Consider the following 26,497-nt stretch of genomic DNA (forward strand, 5'->3'; position numbering starts at 1 on the left):
TCTTTAGTTGCATCCATGTTGCTGCAAATGGCATTATTTCGTTCTTTTTTATGGCTGAGTAGCATTCCATTGTATATATGTATCACATCTCCTTTCTCCACTCATCTGTTGATGGACATTTAGGTTGTTTCCATGTCTTGGCTATTGTGAACAGTGCTGCTATGAACATAGGGGTTCATGTATCTTTTTTTTTTTAAATAAATTTATTTTATTTTTGGCTGCGTTGGGTCTTCGTTGCTTCACGTGGGCTTTCTCTAGTTGTGGCAAGCGGGGGCTACTCTTCGTTGCGGTGTGCAGGCCTCTCATTGCGGTGGCTTCTCTTGTTGTGGAGCACAGGCTCTAGGTGCGTGGGCTTTAGTAGTTGTGGCACGTGGGCTCAGTAGTTGTGGCTCGTGGGCTCTAGAGCACAGGCTCAGTAGTTGTGGTGTATGGGCTTAGTTGCTCCATGGCATGTGGGATCTTCCGGCCCAGGGATTGAACCCATGTCCCCTGCATTGGCAGGCGGATTCTTAACCACTGTGCCACCCGGGAAGTCCTCACAGGAATTTTGAGAGGAATTAAATGAGGTGATGTATTTAAAGTACCTGACACATAATAAGTGTGCAGTACGTAGTAACTGTTTATTAAAAGCTTCTATTGTATGATATAAGCTGGTAGATGTATTGTAAGAAACACATTTATATAAGAGAGTACAAAAAGTGCGCTGTATCATGAAATCACTTCTTTGATGCCAGTTGGATCATCTGCCTCACTGCCTGAAGAAAGATGCACATAAGGGTCAGTAACCAGTTGGATTCTGTTGGTCCCAAAACAGTCCATGGGGCCAGTTAATGAATTGGTTCTACAGTTGATCCTTGAACAACACAGGTTTGAACTGCATGAGTCCACTTATACATGGATGTTTTTCAATAGTAAATATTACTGTATTACATGATCTGTGGTTGGTTGAACCTGCAGATGCAGAACCGCAGTTACGGAGGATTTGCAGATATGGAGGAACCGTGTATATATAGGGTGCCGCCTGTAAGTTATACACAGATTTTTGACTCTGCGGAGGGTCGGTACCCATAACCCTCTCGTTGTTCAGGGTCTAACTGTATTTATTCTTATCTTCTTCAATCTTCAATTCCCCATTTTCAGGATTCTCTGTTGTAAATTTGAAGTATTTCAGTTGGGTAAGTTTTAGCTTTCCTGGAAATGGAAAGATAAATTCCTGTCTGCCATTTTTTCTCCATCTTTTAGAGAATAGTTTTTTGAATCTCATAGCATTTGTTTTGTTGTTAGTATCTGTTCAACCCTTTATGAAAGAGAGCTTAGGTATCACTATGTGCTCTAAAAGTAAAACCATCTGAGAGTTTTGATCAGGAATGGGTATTGGATTTTGTCAGATGTTTTTTCTTTTTTTTTTTTAACATCTTTATTGGAGTATAATTGCTTTACAATGGTGTGTTAGTTTCTGCTTTATAACAGAGTGAATCAGCTATACATATACATATATCCCCATATCCCCTCCCTCTTGCGTCTCCCTCCCACCCTCCCTATCCCACCCCTCTAGGTGGTCACAAAGCACCAAGCTGATCTCCCTGTGCTATGCGGCTGCTTCCCACTAGCTATTTTACATTTGGTACTGTATATATGTCCATGGCACTCTCTCACTTCGTCCAAGCTTACCCTTCCCCCTCTCTGTGTCCTCAAGTCCATTCTCTACGTCTGCGTCTTTATTCCTGTCCTGCCCCTAGGTTCTTCAGAACCATTTTTTTATATTCCATATATATGTGTTAGCATACAGTATTTGTTTTTCAAATGTTTTTTCTTAGCGTATGACATGAAGTTATAATTTTTCAGTCTGGCAGAGTGGTGAATTACATTGATCTTTGAATATTAAATTAATCCAGCATTCTTGGGATAAACTTCCCTTGCTCCTGATGTTGGATTTGATTTGCTAAAATTTCATTTAGGATTTTTGCACGTATCTTTATGAGGGTTATTGGTTTGTAGTTTTCTTATAATGTCTTTATCTGGTTTTGATGTCAGGGTAATTTTGGCTTTATAGAATGAGTTAGGAAATGTATCCTCTTCAGTTTTTTAGAAGAGTTTATATTATTTCTAACTTAAATGTTTGATAGAATTTGCCAGTAAAATCATCTGGGCTTGAAGTTTTGTTTGTGGAAAGGATTTTAACTACAATTTCAACTTCATTAATACATATAATGCTAATAAAGTTATCTTTTCTTGAGTAAGCTTTGATTGTATATTTCAAGGAATTTGTCCATTTCAACTACATTGTTGAATTTCTTGTTATAAATAGTTGTTTATAATATTTCGTTGTTATACCTTTTGAAATCTGTAGAATGTATGGTGATAACACCTCTCTCATTCCTGATACAGCTCTTTCTTCTTCATCTTGATCGGCCTGGTTTATCACTTTTGCCTTCACTGATTTTCTGTTTAATTTTTCTGTTTTCAGTTTAATTGATTTCTACTTTGATCTTTATTTCCTTTCTTCTGCTTATTTTATTTTTATTATTTATTTATAAAAATATTTGTTTATTTTGGCTGCACCGGGTCTTAGTTGCAGCATGTGGGATCTTTAGTTGCAGCATGCATGCGGGATCTAGTTCTCCGACCAGGGATCAAACCCGGGCCCCTGCAGTGGGAGCGCAGAGTCTTACCCACTGGACCACCAGGGAAGTCCCTCTTCTGCTTAGTTTAGTTTTCTCTTTTGATTCTACTTTCTTAAATGGAAGCTAAGGTCAAGCTAAGCAAGAGACCTTCTTTTCTATTATACGTGTTTAATGGTGTAATTTTCGCTTAAGAACTACTAAAGCATCCCACAAATTCTTTACATGTTGTGTTTTCATTTTCATTTAATTCAAAATACTTTCTAATTTCCCTTTGATTTCTTCTTTGATCCATAGGTTATTTAGAGGTGCAACATTCCAAGTTTTTAAATACTTGGAAATTTTTCTAGGTTTTTCTGTTAGTTATTTCTGATTTAATTACATTGGTCATATATACTTTGTACATTTGAATCCTTTTTAAATTGATTGAAACTTGTTTTATGACCTAGAATATCATTTATCTTGGTAAATATTCTGTGTGTACTTGAGAAGAATGTGTATTTTGGGTGATGTTTTCTATAAATGTCAATCTGGTCAAGTTGGTTGATAATGTTGTCAGATTTACTATATCCTTATTGTTTTTCTGCAAATATTCTACAAATATTTTGAGGGAAGTATTATAGCCTTAGACTATAATTGTGGATTTGCCTATTTCTCTTTTCAGTTCTGTCAATTTTTGTTTCATGTATTTTGAAGTTTTGTTATTAGGTGTGTGAACATTTAGGATTTTTCTCTCTTCTTGATTGAGCCCGTTATTGTTATGAAATAACCTTTTTTTAGTCACTGGTGATAATCTTTGCTCTGATATTTACTTCTTATGACAGTAATATAGCTACTCCAGTTTTCTTTTCTTTTCTTTCTTTCTTTCTTTTTTTTTAGCTGCGCTATGCGACTTGCGAGATTTTGCTTCCCCGATCAGGGATTGAATCTGTGTCCTCAGCAGTGGAAGCATGGAGTCCTAACCACTGGACTGCTGGGGAGTTCCCTTCTTTTTTTTTTTTTGAGGTACGCGGGCCTCTCACTGTTGTGGCCTCTCCCGTTGCGGAGCACAGTCTCCGGACGCGCAGTCTCAGCGGCCATGGCTCACGGGCCCAGCTACTCCGCGGCATGTGGGATCTTCCCGGACCGGGGCACGAACCCATGTCCCCTGCATCGGCAGGCGGACTCTCAACCACTGTGCCACCAGGGAAGTCCCCCTTCTTTTTATTGATAGGGGAATTTTTTTTTTTTGGCCGTGCCATGCGGCATGCAGGATCTTAGTTCCCTGACCGGGGATCGAACCCATGCCCCCTGCAGTCGAAGCACGGAGTCTTAACCACTGGACTGCTAGGGAAGTCCCCATAGGACAATTCTTTAATAAAAACAAGTTTACATGTTAACATTTATGGCTTAGCTGGAATAAATCTGTCCAAATTAAAATTTTATTAAGGACCAAACATAGAATGACTGGTTTTTGTATAAAGTAATGGAATTCCCTCAAAACAATGGGTCTACTTCCATTTTAAGACCTCTGAAAAGCAAAATATCTAGTTATTAAAATAACTAAAACTTTTCACCTGTAGATGAAAATAGTTATCCATGAGGTTAAAGCATACAATGCATGTCGCATGCAAATACCCTTTTTCTGGAACTTACAAACTGTGGGCCTGAAATTATAATTAAGCCATTTCCCCACATTTATTTAGTTTCAAAACATGAGAAGTATCCTTTAACTATAGAAAATTACCAAATGACCTAATGTTCAAAATAATATTTTAGAAATGCTGTCTTGTGTTAACACTGGTTCATCCTGATATATAGTCCATATATGTTAATATTACAGACTATTAAATACTAGTCACTCTTTTACTTCTTCTGCTGCCTAGAAGAAATAAATATTTCCATTCTTTGCAGTTCTGTCACATATATAATATAGGAATGAGAATAAAATTCCCTTCTAATATAGCCATGTTTTCAACTAGCTTAGTTTCTTTATATGGTATTTACCTAGATTTACTGTACAGGCATCATGGTTTGATTTTTTCCAGTTTAAAAAATACTACTTCAGTGACTTCCTTAATGAGTGTTCCTTAAAAAAAAAAACCTTCAAAACTTGAGACATTTCTCAGAAATAAACTTTTATCATTTAGTTTTGAATTTTTCCCATTAGTGCTTATGTAGGATCTTAGATGGTTGACTTCAAGAAGGTTAATAACCCTAAAGCCAGATTCATTCCTATAGTCCATTCTGCCCAGTGCATGAAAGTCATGTGATTTTACAGAACTCCCCAAGTTGAAATTGTCTTCAGAAATAAAACTTTGGTATTTTGTAGGATTGTCACTTCAACTTTAGTTGGTTATCTGGTTGTGATACAAAAAGGCATACAAAGTACACATTGTTACAGAGAAGCAGTATAATGTAACACAATGTAGGAGGTTAAGATGAACTTTTGATAAAAGAGAATCATTACTTATATAGAAGCAACATTTTATGTGTCAAAATTCTTCAGTTTCTGTAAAACCTATAATTTATGAAAAGACAATCTCTAAATCCAAGATTCTTAAAAACTATGCACAGGGACTTCCCTGGTGGCGCAGTGGTTAAGACTCCATGCTCCCAATTCAGACGGCTCGGGTTCGATCCCTGGTCAGGGAACTAAATCCCACATGCATGCTGCAACTAAGAGTTCGCATGCCACAACTAAGGAGAGGTGAGCTGCAACTAAGGAGCCTGCCGGTCGCAATTAAGGAGCACATGTGCTGCAACTAAGGAGCCGGTGAGCTGCAACCAAGACCCAGTGCAACCAAATGAATAAAATAAATATTAAAAAAAAAGCTATGCACAAAAACCATAGTATTTGGGAAAAATGTTTATACAAGTAGTTTTAAAAATGTAACTTTTGCTACTTTTGCTACTATGAATTACACATTAACTAATTGAAAATATGCCATAACAGTAATTCTGGAAAAACAATTTATCATTTTCTAAATGGATTTTCCCCACATTTACTGTATGACGTAGCTGTTAATACTGCACAAGTACAATTAACAATAATGTTTAATTACTTTTAATGTTTAAGCAAAGTCAAGGGATTTTTCTCCCTTAAAATAAGTTTTAAACATCAAAACCTATGCCTATAAAATTTAAAACTTTCAACATTCCCAACATTTTGAATGAAAACTATTATAAACCATTATAAACTTCTCAAATGTTCCTTATATTATAGGTGTGTCAACCTCGTTATCTAGTGTAGAATCCTTCAAAGGTTTCTCTGTCTCTTCACTGGGTGACTTTTTCTAAGTGTAGCTCATGCGTTTGTTTCCTTTGCTGTTATTTCCATTATGCTGTGGCCATCAAGCTTTCTTCTGACTTGTTTTACCGTAGTATTTCTGTTTTCATCCTCTTATTTTGAATCTTTTCATATCTTTACATTTAAATGTAATTAAAGTTTTTCTTTTAAATTACATTTAAATTTAATTTAAGGCTCTCATTTAAATGTAAAAGAAATGTGAATTTCTTGTAGGCAGCACATATAGTTGAGTATTACCATTCTGACAGTCTCTGTCTTTAATTTGGGTATTTAGACCATTCAAGTTTTATATGATTATTGATATAGTTAGATTTGAATATATTGTCTTGATGTTTGTTTTTAATTTGTGCCATCTTTATGTCCTTTTTTGATTTTGGGGGGCACCTTTTTTGGATCACTCAAGTTTTTTTTGCTGTTTTAAAAATTTTTTTATTGAAGTGTAGTTGGTTTACAATGTTGCATTAGTTTCCGGTGTACAGCAAAGTGATTCAGATATGTATATATATATTCTTTTTCAGATCCTTTTCCATTATAGGTTATTACAAGATATTGAATATAGTTTCCTGTGCTATACAGTAGGACCTTGTTGTTTATCTGTTTTTTATATAATAGTGTGTAACTGTTAACACCCAGCACCTAATTTATCTCTCCCCACCCTTTTTCCCTTTGGTAGCCATAAGTTTGTTTTCTGTGTCTGTGAGTCTGTTTGTTTTATTTATTTTATTTTATTTTATTTATTTATTTTTTTTTTTGCAGTACGCGGGCCTCTCACTGTTGTGGCCTCTCCCGTTGCGGAGCACAGGCTCCGGACGTGCACGCTCAGCGGCCATGGCTCACGGGCCTAGCCGCTCCGTGGCACGTGGGATCTTCCTGGACCGGGGCACGAACCCGTGTCCCCTGCATCGGCAGGCAGGCTCTGAACCACTGCGCCACCAGGGAAGCCCTATTTTATTTTTTTATTGAAGTATAGTTGATATACAGTGTTGTGTTAGTTTCTGGTATACAGCAAAGTGATTCATTTATATACATACGTATTCTTTCTCATATTCTTTTCCATTATGGTTTATTACAGGATACTCAGTATAGTTCCCTGTACTATACAATAGGATCTTGTTTTTTATCCATTCTGTATATAGTAGTTTGCATCTGCTAGTCCCAAACTCCCAATCCAACCCTCCTCTATCCCCCACCCTGGCAACCACAAGTCTGTTTCTGTTTCGTAGATAAGTTCATTTGTGTCATATGTGAGATGACACATATAAGTGATATCATATGGTATTTGTCTTCCCTCTTTTTTTTTTTTTTTTTTTTTTTTGCAGTACGCGGGCCTCTCACTGTTGTGGCCTCTCCCACTGCGGAGCACAGGTTCCGGATGCGCAGGCTCAGCGGCCATGGCTCACGGGCCCAGCCGCTGTGCGGCATGTGGGATCTTCCCGGACCGGGGCACGAACCCGTGTCCCCTGCATCGGCAGGCGGACTCTCAACCACCGCGCCACCAGAGAAGCCCCCCTCTTTTTTTTTAATATTTATTTTATTATTGGCCGCGTCAGGTCTTAGTTGCAGCGCTCGGGGTCTTCGTTGTGGCATGCAGGATCTTTCATTGTGGCGTGCAGGCTTCTCTCTAGTTGTGGCATGTGGGCTCAGTAGTTGTAGCGCGGGGGCTGCAGAGTGCGTGGGCTCTGTAGTTGCAGAACACGGGCTTTCTAGTTGTGGCTCACATGCTCAGTGGTTGTGGCGTGCAGGCTTAGTTGCCCTGCGGCATGTGGGATCTTAGTTCCCTGACCAGGGATCTAACTCGCATTCCCTGCATTGGAAGGCAGATTCTTTTTTTTTTTTTTTTTTAATATTTATTTATTTTTGGCTGCGTTGGGTCTTAGTTGTGGTGTGGCATGCGGGCTCTCTAGTTGTGGCACACGGGCTTAGTTGCCCCGCGGCATGTGGGATCTTAGTTCCCTGACCAGCGATTGAACCTGCATCCCATGCATTGGAAGGCGTATTCTTAACCACTGGACCACCAGGGAAATCCCTTTTTCTTTCTGACTTACTTCACTTAAGTATGATAATCTCTAGGTCCATCCATGTAGCTGCAAATGGCATTATTTCACTTTTTTATGGCTGAGTAATATTTCATTGTATATATATATATACCACAGCTTCTTTAACCATTCATCTGTCGATGGGTATTTAGGTTGCCCTCATGTCTTGGCTGTTGTAGATAGTGCTGCTATGAACATTGGGGTGCATGTATCTTTTCAAATTATAGTTTTGTCTGGGTATATGCCCAGGAGTAGGATTGCTGGATCATATGGCAACTCTATTTTTAGTTTTTTGGGGAACTTCCATGCTGTTCTCCGTAGTGGCTGCACCAATTTACGTTCCCACTGACAGTGTAGGAGGGTTCCTTTTTCTTTACACTCTCTCCAGCATTTATTTGTAGACTTTTTGATGATGGCCATTTTGACTGGTGTGTCTGTTTAGGTACTCTGCCCACTTTTCGTCAATCAAGTATTTTTTATAATCTCTCTCTCTCTCTCTCTCTCTCTCTCTCTCTCTCTCTCTTTTTGCTGTGCCACGCAGCTTGTGGAATCCTAGTTCCCCGACCAGGGATTGAACCCAGGCCACGGCAGTGAAAGCACCATGTCCTAACCACTGGACTGCCAGGGAATTCCCTATGATCCCATTTTATCTCTGTTTTTGACTTGCTGGTTATAATGCTTTTTTATTTTAGTGGTTATTTTTAGCATGCATATTTAGCCTATCACAGTCTACCTTCAAGTGATGCCATACCACTTCGTGTATAATATATAATCATCTTAAAATAGTTTACTGTTATTATCCTCCCCCAACTTTGTTACTGTTGTCATTCATTTTACTTGTACATGTATTGTAAACCCCATAATACATTATTATTATTTTGTTAAATAGTTATTGTTTGAAGACAAAGAGAAACAGTCATGTAGTTATTCATGTAGTTTCCATTTTTAGTGCTTTTCATTTCTCTGTGTAACTCTATTTACAGCTGGTGCCATGTTTTTCTTATGCCATAGACTAGGTAGCTTAAACATGTAAATTTACATCCTAACAGTTCTGGAGACGTCCAAGATCAAAGTGCCAGAAGGGTCAGTGTCTGGTAAGAACTCTCTCCTTGAGTTTCAGATGGCTACTTTCTCACCATGTACTCATATGGCTTTTCTTTTCTGCATGTACTGGGAGAAAGACAGCAAGCTCTCTGGTGTTTCCTCTTATAAGGGCATTAATTCCATCATGAGGGTCCCACCTTAATGACTTCATCTAATCATAATTACCTCCCAAAGGAGGCAACTCTAAATACCATCACATTAGGGGTTAGGGCTTGAACATATGAATTAAACGGAGGGAGGCCCACAATCCAGTCCTGCTGCCTGAAGGACTTTGTTTTTTGTTTGTGGGTCTGCTGGCAATTAATTGTTTCCGTGTTAGTATATCTGAAAAGTCTCTGTTTTGTCTTTTTTTTTTCAATAAAGTTTTTAGTTTGGAATAATTTAGATTTGTTAAAATGTTGGAAAGATAGTACACAGGTTTCTTTATACCATTCACTCACTTTCTTCTAATGTTAACATCTTTTTAACATAACCATGGTGCATTTTTCAGAACTAAGACATTAACACTATTGCATTAACTAAACTCTAGACTTCATTCAGATTCACCAGATTTTCCACTACTAACCTATTTCTGTTCCAGGATCTAATCCAGGATATCATACTACATTTAGTAGCCTTCATTTTTTTTTTTTACCTTTAAATTTTAATTTATTTTTATTGAAGTATACTTGATTTACAGTATCGTGTTAGTTTCAGGGGTACAGCAGAGTGATTCAGTTATATGTATTCAGTTAGATATATATATATATATTCTATATATATTCCTTTTCAGATTTTTTTCCCTTGTAGTTTATTACAAAATATAGTTCCCTGTGCTATATAGTAGGTCCTTGTTGGTTATATATTTTGTATATAGTAATGTGTATATGTTAATCCCAACCTTCTAATTTATCCCTCTCCCCAGCCCCTTTTCCCCTTTTGTAACCATAAATTTGTTTTCTGTGTCTGTGAGTCTCAGCCTTCATTTTTGAAAGATTTTGCTGGTAGGTTAAAGAATTTTAGGGAAGTTAACTTTCTTCTTTCAGTATTTTAAAAGATTTTGCTCCCCTGTCTCTTGCTTATATTGTTTCCAAGAAATCTGGTATAATCTTTATTTTTTCTCTGTGTTCATCTTTTTCCTCTGGCTTTAAGATTTTTCCTTTATTACTGTTTTTTGTGTTTGTTTTTCTTTTGGCTGCTCCATGCGGTTCCAGAGATTGAACCCATGCCCTCTGCAGTGGAAGTGGGGAGTCTTACTACCAGGAAAGTCCCTATCACACCGGTTTTTAACAGTTGATTATGATATGCTTTTTTATTTATTATTTATTTATTTTTCTATTCTTTTATACATATTCTGACTAGAAATTGTGTGAGGTATGACAACTCTGTCAGAGTGACTTGCCTTTTCACTCTTTAAAAAATTTTAATGTTTATTTATTTCTTTATTTTTGGCTGTGTCTTAGTTGCAGCATGTGGAATCTTTCATTGCGTGCAGTCTTCAGAGTGTGGGGGCTCTGTAGTTGTGGCTTGTGGGCTTAGTTGCCCCACAGCATGTGGGATCTTAGTTTCCCAACCAGGGATTGAACCTGTGTCCCCTGCATCGGAGGGCAGATTCTTTTTTTTTTTTTTGCGGTATGCGGACCTCTCACTGCTGTGGCCTCTCCCGTTGCGGAGCACAGGCTCCGGGCGCGCAGGCTCAGCGGCCATGGCTCACGGGCCCAGCTTTTCCGCGGCATGTGGGATCCTCCCGGACCGGGGCACGAGCCCGTGTCCCCTGCATCGGCAGGCAGACTCTCAACCACTGCGCCACCAGGGAAGCCGTGGAGGGCAGATTCTTAACCACTGGATCACCAGGGAAGTCGCACTATGCTCTTTTAAAAAGGTGCTTCTTGTACCTGTGGGTTTTAGAACTTATTGGATCTGTGGATTTATAGTTTTCATCCAGTTTGGAATATTCTCAGTCATTATTTCTTCAAATGTGTTTTTGTTCCTTGCCCTGTACAAGGACTGTAGTTACCTGTGTATTAGGTCACTTGAAATAGTCCCACAGTTCACTGATATTCTTGTCATTTTTGTGAATGTCATATGAGTCACATTTCAAATGCTCAGTGGGCACTAGTGGCTACCATGTTTGATCCTGCTAATATAGAACATTTCTGTCATGGCATTGGCCAGTACTGCTCCTTTAAGAGATAACCAGGACTGGGAACTTCCCTGGTGGCACAGTGGTTAAGAATCCACCTGCCAGTGTACAGGACACGGGTTCGAGCCCTGATCTGGGAAGATCCCACATGCCGCGGAGCAACTAAGCCTGTGCGCCACAACTACTGCACCCCCGCGCCACAACTACTAAAGCCCACACACCTAGAGCCTGTGTTCCACAAGAGAAGCCACTGCAGTGAGAAGCCCACGCACCGCAGCAAAGAGTAGCCCCACTCGCCACAACTAGAGAAAGCCTGCGCACAGCAACGAAGACCCAACGCAGCCAAAAATAAATAAATAAATAAATAAAATAAAATTACTTCAATCAATCAATCTGTCATTAAAAAAAAAATGTACAAAAAGAAAAAAGAGGGCTTCCCTGGTGGCACAGTGGTTGAGAGTGCGCCTGCCGATGGAGGGGACACGGGTTCGTGCCCTGGTCCGGGAGGATCCCACATGCTGCGGAGCGGCTGGGCCCGTGAGCTATGGCCACAGGGCCTGCGCGTCCGGAGCCTGTGCTCTGCAACGGGGAGAGGCCACAAAAGTGAGAGGCCCGCGTACCGCCAAAAAAAAAAAAAAAAGAAAAAAAAGATAACCTGGACTAATCCTATCTTGTCTTAAATCTGCTTACCTTGGACACCCCCAAGAAATTCAAGCTTCCCATAGCTTCTCTTATCACCTAGATTCTCATCCCACGACTCTAATCCGTCATCTGGGGGCACTTTTCTAATATGACTCAGTCTACCACTCCTGCTCTCAAAATGGCTCTGTCCTCTGGAATTAGGGTCAGTGATCAAAAAAGTCCTCGATATTCTTTTTTTTTTTTTTTTTTCTGTACGCGGGCCTCTCACTGTTGTGGCCTCTCCCGTTGCGGAGCACAGGCTCCGGAGGCACAGGCTCAGTGGCCATGGCTCACGGGCCTAGCCGCTCCAGGGCATGTGGGATCTTCCTGGACTGGGGCACGAACCCGTGTCCCCTGCATCGGCAGGCGGACTCTCAACCACTGCGCCACCAGGGAAGCCCGTCCTCGATATTCTTAACCCTCTCTGTGGAAGTTCTCTTCATCTTCTTGCTCGAACTGAAAGATGGCTGTCCTCTGAGCGTACTGCTTCTCCTTGTACCTTCTCAGGTACTGGCTATATCTTCTTCCTTACAACACAATACCACTGACCTGGAGGTGGGGTAAATATCCTCTTACTCCTCGTTGTTGCTTCCAGACTACTGGAAAACCTGGTTTGAAGCACAAACCATTCTGCTACGCCTGCTACTCACCTTGAAGAAGTCATCTACTATCCTCCTGGTCACCCACCCCACCCCCCTTTCCTGGCCATTCGTTGAAAATTTTAACATATCACTTGCTGTCTTTCTTTTTGCCAGTCTTGCCATCATTCTTGGTGATTTCAATATGTACATATTAGACTGAAGAACATGAAAGTTGCCGTTTCTGTAGTTCAACCTAAGCTGTGATTCATTCAGTATCTGTCCTCTCACTTCCTTTACCTTTTTGCTATCAGCTCCCATGGATCATACCATCTCAGCCTTTCTCAAGTGGGATTTCTGAGAGAGAAGTAAGCCTAATGTCCTCAGGCATCCATTGTATGTAATACATTAACCTCTGTCCTCCGTATCTAGAATAGTACCAACCAGTTATGTACCATCCTTGGGACAAGTAAGGAAAACATTCGGTTCATTTTCTGTGTTCTGTGGTTCCAGTGAGGAACCCTGACTGAGCCTGTCAGTAATAATCATGCCACTTCCAAGATCACCACCACCTATCTTTTCCACCTCACTCCTTCTAATACCCTAACTCCGAGAATCCTTCAGTCCCACTAGGACGTCTAATTCCAGGCTATCACCTTCTCATTGTCCATCATCCTGTCATGTCCTCACTTTCCTTCTTACCTAACCTAGGTCTCATGGTTATACTAACTATTCACTTGAATATTCTTTCAACTTCTTTCTTTTTAAAAAAAATTCTTTTAACTGAAGTATAGTTGATTTACAGTATTGTGTAAGTTTCAGGTGTATAGCACAGCAATTCAGTTATAGGTTATTACAAAATATGGAGAATAGTCCCCTGTGCTATACAGTAGTAGGTCCTTGTTGGTTTTATATTTTATGCATAGTATTGTGTATATGTTAATCCCAGGCTCCTAATTTATCCCTCCTCCACCCCCCTTTCCCTTTTGGTAACCGTAAGTTTGTTTTCTGGGTTTGTGAGCCTCTTTCTGTTTTGGAAATAAGTTTACTTGTGTCTGTTTTGTTTTTTTTTTTTAGATGGCACATATAAGCAATATCATATGGTATCATATGATGTCTTTGGCTTATTTCACTTAGTATGATAATCTCTAGGTCCATCTATGTTGCTGAAAATGGCATTATTTCATTCTTTTTTATGGCTGAGTAATATTCCATTGTGTGTGTGTGTGTGTGTGTGTGTGTGTGTGTGTGTGTGTATATATATACATATACCTCATCTCTTTATCCATTCATCTGTCGATGGACATTTAGTTTGCTTTCATGTCTTGGCTATTGTAAATAGTGCTGCAGTGAACATTTTGGTGCATGAATCTTTTAGAAATTATGGTTTTCTCCGGATATATGTCTAGGAGTGGGATTGCAGGATCATATGGTAGCTCTAATTTTAGTTTCTTAAGGAAGCTCCAAACTGTTCTCCATAGTGGCTCTACCAATTTACATTCTCACCAGCAGTGTAGGAGGGTTCCTTTTTCTCTACACACTTTCTAGCATTTATTTGTAGACTTTTTGATGATGGCCATTTTGACTGGTGTGAGTTGATACCTCACTGTCCTTTTTTTTTTTTTTTTTTTGATTTATTTGGCTGCATTGGGCCTTTTTGTGGCACGTGGGATCTTTGTTGTGGCATGAAAGATCTTTCTTTGCAGCACACAGGCTTCTGTCTAGTTGTGGTGCACAGGCTCCAGAGCACGCAGGCTCAGTAGTTGTGGCACAAGGGCTCTCTGGTTGTGACGTGGGCTGTAGAGCACTGGGCTCAGTAGTAGTTGCAGTGTGTGGGCTTAAGTTGCCCCGTGGCATGTGGGATCTTGTTTCCCTGACCAGAGATCGAACCTGGATCTCCTGCATTGCAAGGCAGATTCTTAAGCACTGGACCACCAGGGAAGTCCACTCATTGTACTTTTGATTTACATTTCTCTAATAATTAGTGATGATGACCATCTTTTCATCTGCCTTTTGGCCATCTGTATGTCTTCTTTGGAGAAATGCCTATTTAGGTCTTCTGCTCATTTTTTGATTGGGTTGTTTGTTTTTTTGATATTGAGCTATATGAGCTGTTTGTATATTTTGGAAATTAATCTCTTGTTGGTTGCATTGTTTGCAAATGTTTTCTCCCTTTCTGTAGGTTGTCTTTTCATTTTGTTATAGTTTCCTTTGCTGTGCAAAAGCTTTTAAGTTTAATTAAGTCCCATTTGTTTATTTTTATTTTCATTACTCAAGGAGGTGGATCCAGAAAGATATTGCTGCAATTTATGTTAAAGAGCATCTTGCCTATGTTTTACTCTAGGAGTTTTATCGTATCTGGTCCTATGTTTAGGTTTTTATTCCATTTTGAGTTTATTTTTGTGTATGGTGTTAGAGAATGGTCTAATTTCATTCTTTTACATGTAGCTGTCCAGTTTTCCCAGCATCACTTATTGAAGAGACTGTCTTTTCTCTATTGTATATCCTTGCCTCCTTTGTCATAGATTAATTGACCATAGGTGAGTGGGTTTATTTCTGGGCTTTCTATCCTGTTCTATTGATCTATATTTCTGTTTCTGTGCTAGAACCATTCTGTTTTGATGACTGTAGCTTTGTAGTATAGTCTGAAGTCAGGGAGCCTGATTTCTCCAGCTTCGTTTTTCTTTCTCAACATTGCTTTGGGTCTTTTGTGTTTCCATACAACTTTAAAAGTTTTTTGTTCTAGTTCTGTGAAAAGTGCCATTGGTAGTTTGATAGGGATTGCATTGAACCTGTAGATTGACTTGGGTAGTATGGTCATTTTGACAATATTGATTCTTCCAATCCAACAACATGGTATATCTTTCCATCTGTTTGTGTCTTACTTGATTTCTTTCATCAGTGTCTTACAGTTTTCAGAGTACAGGTCTTTTGCCTCCTTAGGTAGGTTTATTCCTAGGTATTTTATTCTTTTTGATGTGATGGTAAATGGGATTGTTTCCATAATTTCTCTTTCTGATCTTTTGTTGTCAGTGTATAGAAATGCAACAGATTTCTGTGTATTAATTTTGTATGTTACAACTTTACCAAATTCGTTGATGAGCTCTAGTAGTTTTCTGGTAGTGTCTTTAGGATTTGCTATGTGTAGCATCATGTCACCAGCAAAGAGTGACAATTTTACTTCCTCTTTTCCAAATTGGGTCCCTTTAATTTCTTGTTCTTCTCTGATTGCTTGGGTCCCTTTTATTTCTTGTTCTTCTCTGATTGCTGTGGCTAGGACTTGCAAAACTATGTTGAATAAAAAGTAGCGAGAGTGGACATCCTTGTCTTTTTCCTGATCTTAGAGGAAATGCTTTCAGTTTTTCACTATTGAATATGATATTAGCATGGGTTTGTCATATGTGGCCTTTTTTATGTTGAGGTAGATTCCCCCTATGCCCACTTTCTGGAGAGTTTTTATCATAAATGGATGTTGTATTTTATCAGAAGCTTTTTCTGCATCTATTGAGATGATCATATGGTTTTTATTCTTCAATTCTTTTTTTTGTTTTTTGGCTGCATTGGGTCTTTTGGCTATGTTGCTGTGCACGACCTCTGTCTAGTTGCAGCGAGCGGGGGTTGCTCTTCGTTGCCATGTGTGGGCTTCTCATCGCAGTGGCTTCTTTTGTTCTGGAGTGCAGGCTGTAGGCGCTTGGCCTTCAGTAGTTGCGGCATGCGGGCTCTAGAGCGCAGGCTCAGTAGTTGTGGCACATGGGCTTTGTTGCTACGTGGCATGTGGGATCTTCCCGAACTAGAGATTGAACCCATGTCCCCTGCATTGGCAGGTGGATTCTTAACCACTGTGCCACCAGGGAAGTCCCTATTCTTCAATTTATTAATGTGGTGTATCACATTGGTTTATTTGTGGATATTGAAAAATCCTTGCATCCCTGGGATAAATCCCACTTGATGATGGTATATGATCCTTTTAATGTATTGTTGCATTCAGTTTGCTAGTATCTTGTTGAGGATTTTTGCGTCTATGTTCATCAGTGATATTGGCCTGTAATTTTCTTTTTTTGTGGGTTATCTTTGTCTGGTTTTGGAATCAGGGTGATGGTGGCCTCAGAATGAGTTTGGAAGTGTTTCTTTCTCTGTTTTTTGGAATAGCTTCAGAAGGATAGGTGTTAACTCTTCTTTAAATGTTTGGTAGAAGTGGCCTGTGAAGCCATCTGGTCCTGTACTTTTGTTCGTTGGGAGTTTTTAAATCACAGATTCAATTTCAGTACTTTTAATTGGTGTGTTCAAATTTTCTATTCTTCCTGATTCAGTTTTGGGAGAGTGTACCTTTCTAAGAATTTGTCCATTTTTTCCAGGTTGTCCTTTTTTATTGGCATATAGTTGCTCGTAAGTTGTCTCTTATGGTCCTTTGTATTTCTATTGTGTCAGTTGTGATTTCTCCTTTTTCATTTCTGATTTTATTGATTTGAGCACTCTCCCTTTTTTTCTTGATGTGTCTGTCTAAAGGTTTATCAATTTTTATCTTTTCAAAGAACCAGCTTTTAGTTTTATTGATCTTTCTGTTTTCTTGGTCTCTATTTCATTTATTTCTACTCTGATCTTCATGATTTCTTTCCTTCTATTAACTTTGAGTTTTGTTTGTTCTTCTTTCTTTAGTTGCTTTAGGTGTAAGATTAGGTTGTTTCTTTGAGATTTTTCTTGTTTCCTGAGGTAAGATTGCATTGGTATAAACTTCTCTCTTAAAACTGGTTTTGTCGTGTCCCATAGGTTTTGAATTGTCATGTTTTCATTTTTATTTGTCTCTAGGTATATTTTGGTTTCCTCTTTGATTTCTTCAGTGATTCCTTGGTTGTTTAGTAGCATATTGTTTAGCCTCCACATGCTTGTGTTTCTCTCAACTTATTTCTAATTTCTACTGTACTCCCTGGGAAAACCCAATTTTGGTTAAATCCAATTCTGCACCTATTATGTGTCCCTACCTAAGGAGCACAACAGTGCTCATGTTATATTTAAGACCACAAACCTCAAGTGGCCCCTCAGTATTGCCTAGCAGTCCTAATATGTTTCCATAGTCAGTTTTATTGAGATAAAGTTACATATTATATAATTCACTAAATTAATGTATAATTCTTGGTTCTTAGTATGTTCATAGAGTTGTACAACTATCACCACTATCAATTTTATAACATTTTCATTAATTAAAAAAGAAACCAGTTCTTATCAGCAGTCATTGTCCTCTTCCCCCCAAACTCCCAGCCCTAGGCAACCACTAATCTGCTTTTTGTCTCTATGGATTTGCCTATTCTGGGCGTGTCTTATAAATGGAATCATACAATATGTGGGCTTTTGTGACTAACTTCTTTCACTTAACATATGTTTTCAAGGTTCATCCATATTGTAGCATGTAACAGTATGTCATTCCTTTTTTTCCTCACAGTGGCTGCACCATTTTACATTTCTATTAACAATGTACTGGGGTTCCAGTTTCTCTATATTCTTGATAACACTTGTTATTTTTTTAATATTTAATTATCATAACCACCCTAGTGGGTGTGTAGTGGTTTCTTATTGTGGTTTTGACTTGCATTTCCCTAATGGCTAATGAGCTTGAGCATCTTTTTTGTACTTGTTATCTATTTGTATAGCTTCTTTGGAGCAATGTCTGTTCAAGGCCTTTGTTTATTTATACAGTGCAGTTTGTCTTTTTGTTGTTCGGTGGTTTTTTAAGTATTTTGCATATTAAACCTCCTATCAGGTATATTATTTGCAAATATATTCTTTCATTTTTGGGGTTATCTTTTCACTTTCTTGACGTTTCTTGATGCACAACAGTTTTAAATTTTGATGAAGTCCAGCTTATCTGTTTTTTCTCCTTTGGTTGCTTATGCTTTTAGTATTGTATCTAAGAATCTGTTGCCAAATATAAAGTCATGAAGTTGATCCCTAAGAGTTTTTTAATTTTAGTGCTTATGATTTGGTGTTTGTTCCATTTTGAGCTAATTTTTGTGTATAGTATGAGATTTTGTGTGTGTGTGTATGTGTGTGTGTGTGTAGTGGTAAAATGTATATAATGTAAGATTTACCATTTTAACAATCTTTAGGGTAAATATATTTACATTGTCATTGAATTGTAGGAGTTCTTTATATGTTGTGGATAGTTAGCCCCTTGTCAGATATATGTTTTGCACATATATTCTCCCATTCCATAGGTTGCCTTTTTACTCTGTTGATATCTTTTGATGCACAGTAGTTTTTTTTTTTTTTTTTTTTTTTTTTGTGGTACGCAGGCCTCTCACTATTGTGGCCTCTCCTGTTGTGGAGCACAGGCTCCAGACGCGCAGGCTCAGCGGCCATGGCTCACGGGCCCAGCCACTCCGCGGCATGTGGGATCTTCCCCGGACCGGGGCATGAACCTGTGACCCCTGCATCGGCAGGCAGGTGGACTCTCAACCACTGTGCCATCAGGGAAGCCCCGATGCACAGTAGTTTTAAATTTAGTCCAATTTATCTATTTTTTTCTTTTGTTTCTTGTGCCTTGGTGTCATAACCAAAAAAATCATTGCCAAATCCAGTGTTATGAAGCTTTTCCCCTGTGTTTTCTTCTAAGTGTTTTAAAATTTTAGCTCTTATATTTAGGCCTTTGATCCATTTTGTGGTATTAGCTTTTGTGTATGGTATAAGATAGGGGTCTATCTTCTTTTGCTTGTGTGTATCCAGTTTTCCCAGCACCATTTGTTGGTATTTTAACTTTTAACCTAGCTATGTCTTTATGTTTTATTTGGGTTTCTTGTAGGTAGCACAGAGTTTGATCTTTCTAATTTTATACAGGCTGACAGTCTCTCTTTTTTTAAACCAATGTGTTTAGACCTTTTATATTTAATAAAGTTCTTGAGGTACTTTAAAATGTACCATCCAACTGATTGTGCATTGCTTTTTAGTTTTCTTCCCATTCTTGTTGATTTAATTTTATTTTTGCATTATGTAGGAAGTTTGCTTTATTGAACAAATTAAGTCTGTAGAGAAAGATATACTGAAATTATCTTGCTTTTCCATCCTGTACTCCGTATTCCACATCCCTCACCCCTGTTGATAACCAATTTTATTGATTTCTTTTTTATTCTTACATTGCTTTAAAGGAAAAATAAACCCATTCATGTTTTCTTAATTCCACTTCTTTTTATGTGAAATGTAGCATACCTATTTTCATTTTGTTGTTTTCTCTGCACTATCCTATAGGTCAGTGGTCCCCAGCCTTTTTGGCGCCAGGGACCTATTTCGTGGAAGACAATTTTTACATGGCCGGGGAGTGGGAAGGTGGGCGGGGGATGGTTCAGGCGGTAGTGCGAGCATTGGTGACCGGCACATGAAGCTTCACTTACTTGCCCACTGCTCACCTCCTGCTGTGTGACTTGGTTCCCAACAGGCTGCAGACCAGTACTGGTCCATGGCCCGGGTGTTGGACACCCCTGCTATAGGTTAGTCCCTTCATATTCTCATTGTTTTCTTGTATTTCTTCAGTGACCCTTTTAGATTTTTACTTGTATAGTTTTTCTTTGGAGACCCATTTTTATTTTTTGAGATGGTTTTATCTATTTTCAGTTTTTTTCCCGAATTTTATCAACTTTCATTTCATTTGTTCCTTTTTTTGTCAGTTTATGGTCTGAGTTTTAAATTTCTGATTCTGGGTTTTTCTTAACCTGGAGACGATACTTTCAAATTTGTTTGGAATGTGTTAATTTCTTTTTCTGGGTTGGTGATTAGAGGAGAATGCTCATAAACTGAAATGTTTTTATTTGCATTTTGTGTTTTTGTTTTATAGTTGCTTAGTTTGGAATTTCTTCTTTTATTCTTATCATTTCCTGCACAAAAGCTTCCCTTTTGTCACTTTAGTGTACTTCAGTCTAGTGAAGTACAGTTTCTTTTATGGATGGTATTGTTGATATTAGTGTACTGGGAGGGTGGGGAGGAGAGGTTGGCATGTTTCAGTTTTTTTCTTCAGGACCCTTCATTTTTTTTCCTCCTTTCTTTTTCTTCCATGAATCTGAGGGGTACCACCTCTTCTTTGTGTATCTCCCTCTTTTCCCGTAGCAGTGCATCTCTGTGGTTGCCACTTTTGTTCCTCTCACTTTCAAGCCCTTTAAAATGTAGCTGACTGTGTGAAGTACCACATCTTGGACCAGTGTTTGGCCTTAGTGTGGGACACTAATTCTGAAGGTGATTTTGTCTGTGCTTTAAGTTTTTCATCTTTCTTATTTTTCATGGAGTCTCTTAAGCTTTCCCTTTCTCCGTTCTGTGTACTCACAGACTTGCAGCCGCAGTGGGAGCTCTGTTAGAATTTGTTGTTTATTTCTCTGCTCGCTGGTTATTTGAAGTTTGTGGTATGTTTTGTCTCCTAATAATGCTGAAGGCATTGGTCACAGATGGTGTTATTTCTGGTCCTTGTTGGTCTTGTGGTTTTTTCTGGGATGATATGTGGAGAGATTCAGATTTAGGTGATTACCACTATCTTCTAGACCTTTCATTTTCAGCCATTCTGGATCACCTTATGATCCAGAATGGCTGTGTTCTTTCTGGAACACGGTCTCTTATATATAGCTTTGAGTTGAATTTTCTTAGATTCTGTTATATTCACTATATTTCTTTTTCTATATTCTTTGATTTTTGGTGCTCTCCTTTAAGCATATTTTTTGGTATATGTTTTTTGTTTTATTTATTTATTTTTAGGGAAAATAATTCAATATCAAGCAGATGAATAAAACATCAAAGTGTCACACTGGATGCAGATCACCAAACACAGTTGATAGTTTTCCAATTGATGATATGTATCAAGAGGGCTCAGAGAAAGTGAAGTAGGGCAGAAAATTAATATTGTTGGATAATGTTGCTTTATATTAATGCATGTTCCCTTATGTAAAACTCCATATTAAAAAATGCATTTTCCATGATTTTTTCAAGAATCTTCATACAGGTGTTTGTCCTTTATTGAAATATGAATTATTTTAACATGCTTATGAAACTTAGATTAAGTTGACTTTAACATATTGGAAAGTATAATTTTACATCTTTGCACAATGTTTAAAAATAAAATTTCTTCCCATCTCCTTCACCTCCCTCCCTCCCTCACACCCCACTGGTAACAGATACTCACTTCCATGTTACAGGAATTATTCTTTCTATAATTTTGTTTTTTGTTTTAGAGTTTATCTTTTTTCCTTTTCATTAATTTATTTAATTTATTTATTTTTGACTGCGTTGGGTCTTCGTTGCTGCGCATGGGCTTTCTCTGGTTGCGGCAAGTGGGGGCTACTCTTTGTTGCGGTGTGCAGGCCTCTCATTGCAGTGGCTTTTCTTGTTGCAGAGCACGGGCTCTAGGTGCGTGGGCTTCAGTAGTTGTGGTGCATGGGCTCAGTAGTTGTGGCTCGTGGGCTCTGAAGCACAGGCTCGGTAGTTGTAGTGCACGGGCTTAGTTGCTCCATGGCATGTGGGATCTTCCCGGACCAGGGCTTGAACCCGTGTCCCCAGCATTGGCAGGCAGATTCTTAATCACTGAGCCACCAGGGGAGCCCAGAGTTTATCTTATATTAATGACTTTTATAGCTCCTTTCTTCCTTATTTTAAAAAATTTAGTTTTCTATGATGTGGTTTGTCAGTTGTAAATAGTATCCTTTGACTTTCACTTATAGTGCATGCAATAGTCAATGAACTTATTCTGTTCCCACTTCTGTCTTCTCTCATTTATTAGTTGCATCATTTCTGCATATAATATTTACATGCTTTTTCTGTTCTCACCTGTACTTTTAGTCTTAGTTCTAAAATTTAGTATATTAAATATTCACTATAAGTTCTTTTGCCAAGTTTCTCTAATCATTTTTTAGTTGAATAGTGCTTGTTTTTAATTAGATTTGACAAGTAGGCCTTGTGAGTATAGTATTTCCTGAGTTCTTATGTGTTTGATACTGTTTTTCTATAATCTTGATATCTGAAAGACTGCTTGTTGGAATCCAGAATCCTTGGTTTAAAAAAATATTTTTTCCCTTGAGTTTCTTTAAAATGCTGCCTTCTTGTTTTTTTTGCTTTGTATGTTGCATTTGATAAGTCCAGTTTATTTTCCTTTTTTTGGTAAGTAATTAGGCCTCTTTGTTAGTCTGCATGCTTTAAAATTTTTTCTTGGGTGAGATAGGTATGTTAGTATATGTCTGGAAATTGACTGTTCAGGGTCCATTTTCCCAGGTAAATTGTATATACTTTCAGTTTGTAGATTCAGGTGTTTTCTCCCTTATAAATTTATTTTTGATTATAGTGTTTATGTTAGTCTTTTTCACTGTTTTGTTTTCTTCTTTAGAGACCCCAATTATACATTTATTGGATCACCTTTGTATTCTTTTTTCATTTTTAATGATGTTTATTGTTTTCTTCCTCATTTTACAAGCAATACCTGTTAATTGCAGGCAATTAGAAATACATAGAAGCCAATCATCCATAATCCCCACCTTCTAGACATAACCACCATTAGCGTTTTTTAATATTATTTTTTTAAGATTTATTTATTATTTATTTAATTTATTTTTGGCTGTGTTGGGTCTTAGTTGCGGCACGCAGGATCTTTTGTTGAGGCACGCAGGATCTTTTGTTGTGTGTGGGCTCTTCATTGTGGTGCGTGGGCTTCTCTCTAGTTGTGGCGTGCAGGTTTTCTCTTCTCTAGTTGTGGCGTGCGGGTTCCAGAGCGCGTGGGCTCTGTAGTTTGCAGCACATGGGCCGTAGTTGAGGCACGTGATCCCAGTAGTTGTGGCACATGGGCTTAGCTGCCCCACAGCATGTGTGATCTTAGTTCCCTGACCAGGGATTGAACCTGCGTCCCCTGCATTGCAAGGCAGATTCTTTACCACTGGACCACCAAGGAGGTCCCATCATTAGCATTTTGATGCATTTCCTCCCAGTGTTCACACACACACACACACACACAGTAATTGAAGTATAATTTACCTACAATGCTGTATTAGTTCCAGGTACACAAAATAATGATTTGCATCAATTGTATTCCATCAGTGGTATGAGAGTACTTGTTTCCCCACAATAAGTGTTTTATAAAACATTTTCATTTTTACTATTAGTATAGGTTTAAAAAAGTATCTATATAATTGTTATGATTTGCATACTTATGAGCCCCTTGTGTATGTTTTTCTATGAAGTGTTTTATCATATTCTTTGTCTATGGGAGGAGGTTAAATATTGGTCTCTGTATTGATTTATAAGAGCTCTATATATAAGGAAAATTAGCCCTTTATCTGATAAATATGTTGCATACTTTTCCTCAGTTCTGTTGCTTTTTAAAAGTACTGATTTAAAATAAGTGACTATGCACTGAGTTTAAACTTTATTATTGATTTTTAAACCTTGAATCAAGCTTTCTCTGAACTTGGGTGCGTACTTGCTGGTATTTTGCAGATGGACCAATTTTACATGAGCTTGTATATGACAGATAATTACGTCAGTATATTATGACTTTTAATTTTTATTGGTTCTGAGTCTACATTTTCCTTTTTCTACAATAAGAATCTTTTTCTGATGTTTTCTGTGAACATTTACAACCACCACTGATTCTTCAGAGGCTCAGTGGCCTCTGTTGGCTGTAGAGGAGGCAGAAAGAGTACTACTTTTAATGGCAGTCACCCTGATCATATTTCTTGTTTTGCAACAGGAACCAAACGAGGAGAATGGATTGCAGAAAATGAAGACAAAACAGTCGAATAGAGCAAAGTGTTTGGCTAAAAGAAAAATTGCACGTATGTTTTAATTTTTGTGTTGAGAATGGTTTGGAAATTACAACAATCGTAGACTTGACACTGGTTTCTTCATTAGGAAGAGGTTTCTCTGAAAAAGGTTGTGTGTGCTTCTTGTTAATTCTGGGTTCCATTAAAATTTGTAGGGATCACAGTTAACCTATAGCATATATAACTGACTTATTGAAGACAATGTTGAAATTAAAAATGTGACCTTCAGAGTTAGGCACACTTGGATTTGAATCCTTGCTTCACCTTACTATGTGGACTTTAGGCAAGCCACTACTTTCAGCCTACCTCTGTTTCCTCATCAATAACATGCAGATAACACTTAGAAAGTCACTTAGTGGCTCCAATAATGGTGTGTTTTACTCTTTTGTTCATTAAAATTTTTAGGGAAAAACTCTTCTGTATGTTTCCCGTATTCTTAATACTTCACTCTGGTCATCAAATGTGTAGGTTTTTTTTCCCCCCATACCAAGCGGTTCTCCAGCTCTCTGGCAGACACTGGGTGCCCTACAATTTAAGGAAATCTGACACTCTCAGATCCCACAAGTTTAGGGCTTAATTCTGCAGGACTACCCCTTCTTTTAGACAGCAGTTGCAATTCCAGGTTGTTACCTGTGCTTCTGACTGACTTGCTATAAATCAGAGGTTCACATGACCCCTTTCTTGGGTTTGATTAATTTGTTAAAATGGCTCTCAGAATTCAGGGAAACAGTTTACTTATTAGATGACTGGTTTGTTATAAGGGGGTATAACTCAGGAACAGCTAGATGGAAGAGATGCATAGGGCAAGATATAGGAAAAGGGGTGCGGATCTCCATGTCCTGTCCAGGTATGTCACCCTCCCAGTACACACACATATTCACCAACCTGGAATTTCACCAAACATTGTAGTTCAGGTATTTTTATGGAGGCTTCATTATGCAGGTATGGTTGATTAAATCATTGGCCATTGGTGATTGGTTCAACTTCCAGCCAGCCCCTCTCCCTTCCCTGGACACTGGGGAGTTGGAATGAAAGTTCTAATCCTCTGGTACCTTGGTTGGTTCCCCTCGCGACCAGCCCCCATCCTTAGGGGCTTTCCAAAAGTAAGTTCATTAACATAGTCTCTGGTGTGCCAAAGACTCTGGTGTGCCAAAGAGGGGATTGTTATGAATAACAAAAGACACCTTTATTGCTCTTCTCATTGAGGAAATTCCAAGGGTATTAGGAGCTCTGTGACAGGGCCAGGGGCAAAGATTAGGTATATATTTATTATTATAAATCACAGTATTAGAAAAATCCTTTGTTGGAAGTTTTTTTTCTTCTGACTTTGTTACTCAATTGTGAAGTCGTTTAATAATTACTATATTTTTGCATTTTAATGTCATATGAGATGTTTAAGTATTTCAGTGAAGTTTTCAAAACTATGATAACTAGATGAAATTATTACACCAGTTGATTGAAGATAAAGAAGGATTTCTTTCACTGTTAATTTGAATTTTGGTGATTTAAGGTATAATTCTCAGCCTTATAAAATTAACCATAATTTTTGTTGTTGTTGCTAAATCATTGTGTTATATCTAGAGGTGGCTGTCACTATGGTTAGATCTGTTGAATGTACTCAAGTTATTTTCAGTCTTGAGAATTATTGATAATAGTTACTTTTTGAGGTACAGTAATCTTTATCAATTGATAGTTAGGTTTTTGTCACCATTGGTAGACTATTGATAGTTGTTTGCTTGCTGTCTGTGTTTCACGTTTTTACATAATTGTCATACTTTCTTTTCCAGTCTTAGTCTTTTTAATTTTTTTTAAAATTCAGCCTGACAATTTCAGTCTTTTTAATTGTCCTTTACGTTTATATTTAATGTAATTATTGATGTAATTGGATTGAAAGCTGTTTATTTGTTCCAGTTCTTTGTTTCTTCTTTTTCTGTTCTTTTTTTGTATTTGTTGAGTATTATTTTATTATTCCATTTAATTTCTACTATTTACTTAACTTATATCTCTTTTTAAAAATATTTAGTGGTTGCTCTAGAGTCTACAGTATACATGTTTAATTAATCACAGTTACCTTCAAATAATGTCATGTTGTTTCACACATGGTATAAAGACTCCCGATTCCTTTCTACCCTCCTTTGTGTTATTTTTACCATACGTTTTACTTTTGCATATACTGTAACACACAATACATTGATACTATTTTGCTTTAGATAGTTAAATGACTTTCAGAGCAATGGAAATAAGAAATAAAGAATTCCATATTTTCCTTTATTTGTACCATCAAGGGCTTTTTAT

The 26,497-nt window shown here is 38.0% G+C and overlaps 1 protein-coding gene across 5 annotated transcripts in view; it reads left to right on the plus strand.

Moving 5' to 3' along the window:
* Positions 1-26,497, plus strand: part of UIMC1 (ubiquitin interaction motif containing 1) — a 191,757-nt gene that overhangs the window by 77,924 nt on the left and 87,336 nt on the right. For all 5 annotated transcript variants that reach the window (XM_082622707.1, XM_082622706.1, XM_082622705.1 and 2 more), the window contains exon 3: positions 24,130-24,214. In XM_082622707.1, the coding sequence (XP_082478833.1) occupies positions 24,130-24,214 (85 nt within the window). The remainder of the gene's footprint in view (positions 1-24,129; positions 24,215-26,497) is intronic.

The sequence above is a fragment of the Mesoplodon mirus genome (genome assembly GCF_964341445.2).
Source record: "Mesoplodon mirus genome assembly, chromosome: 5".
Lineage (NCBI taxonomy): Eukaryota > Metazoa > Chordata > Mammalia > Artiodactyla > Ziphiidae > Mesoplodon > Mesoplodon mirus.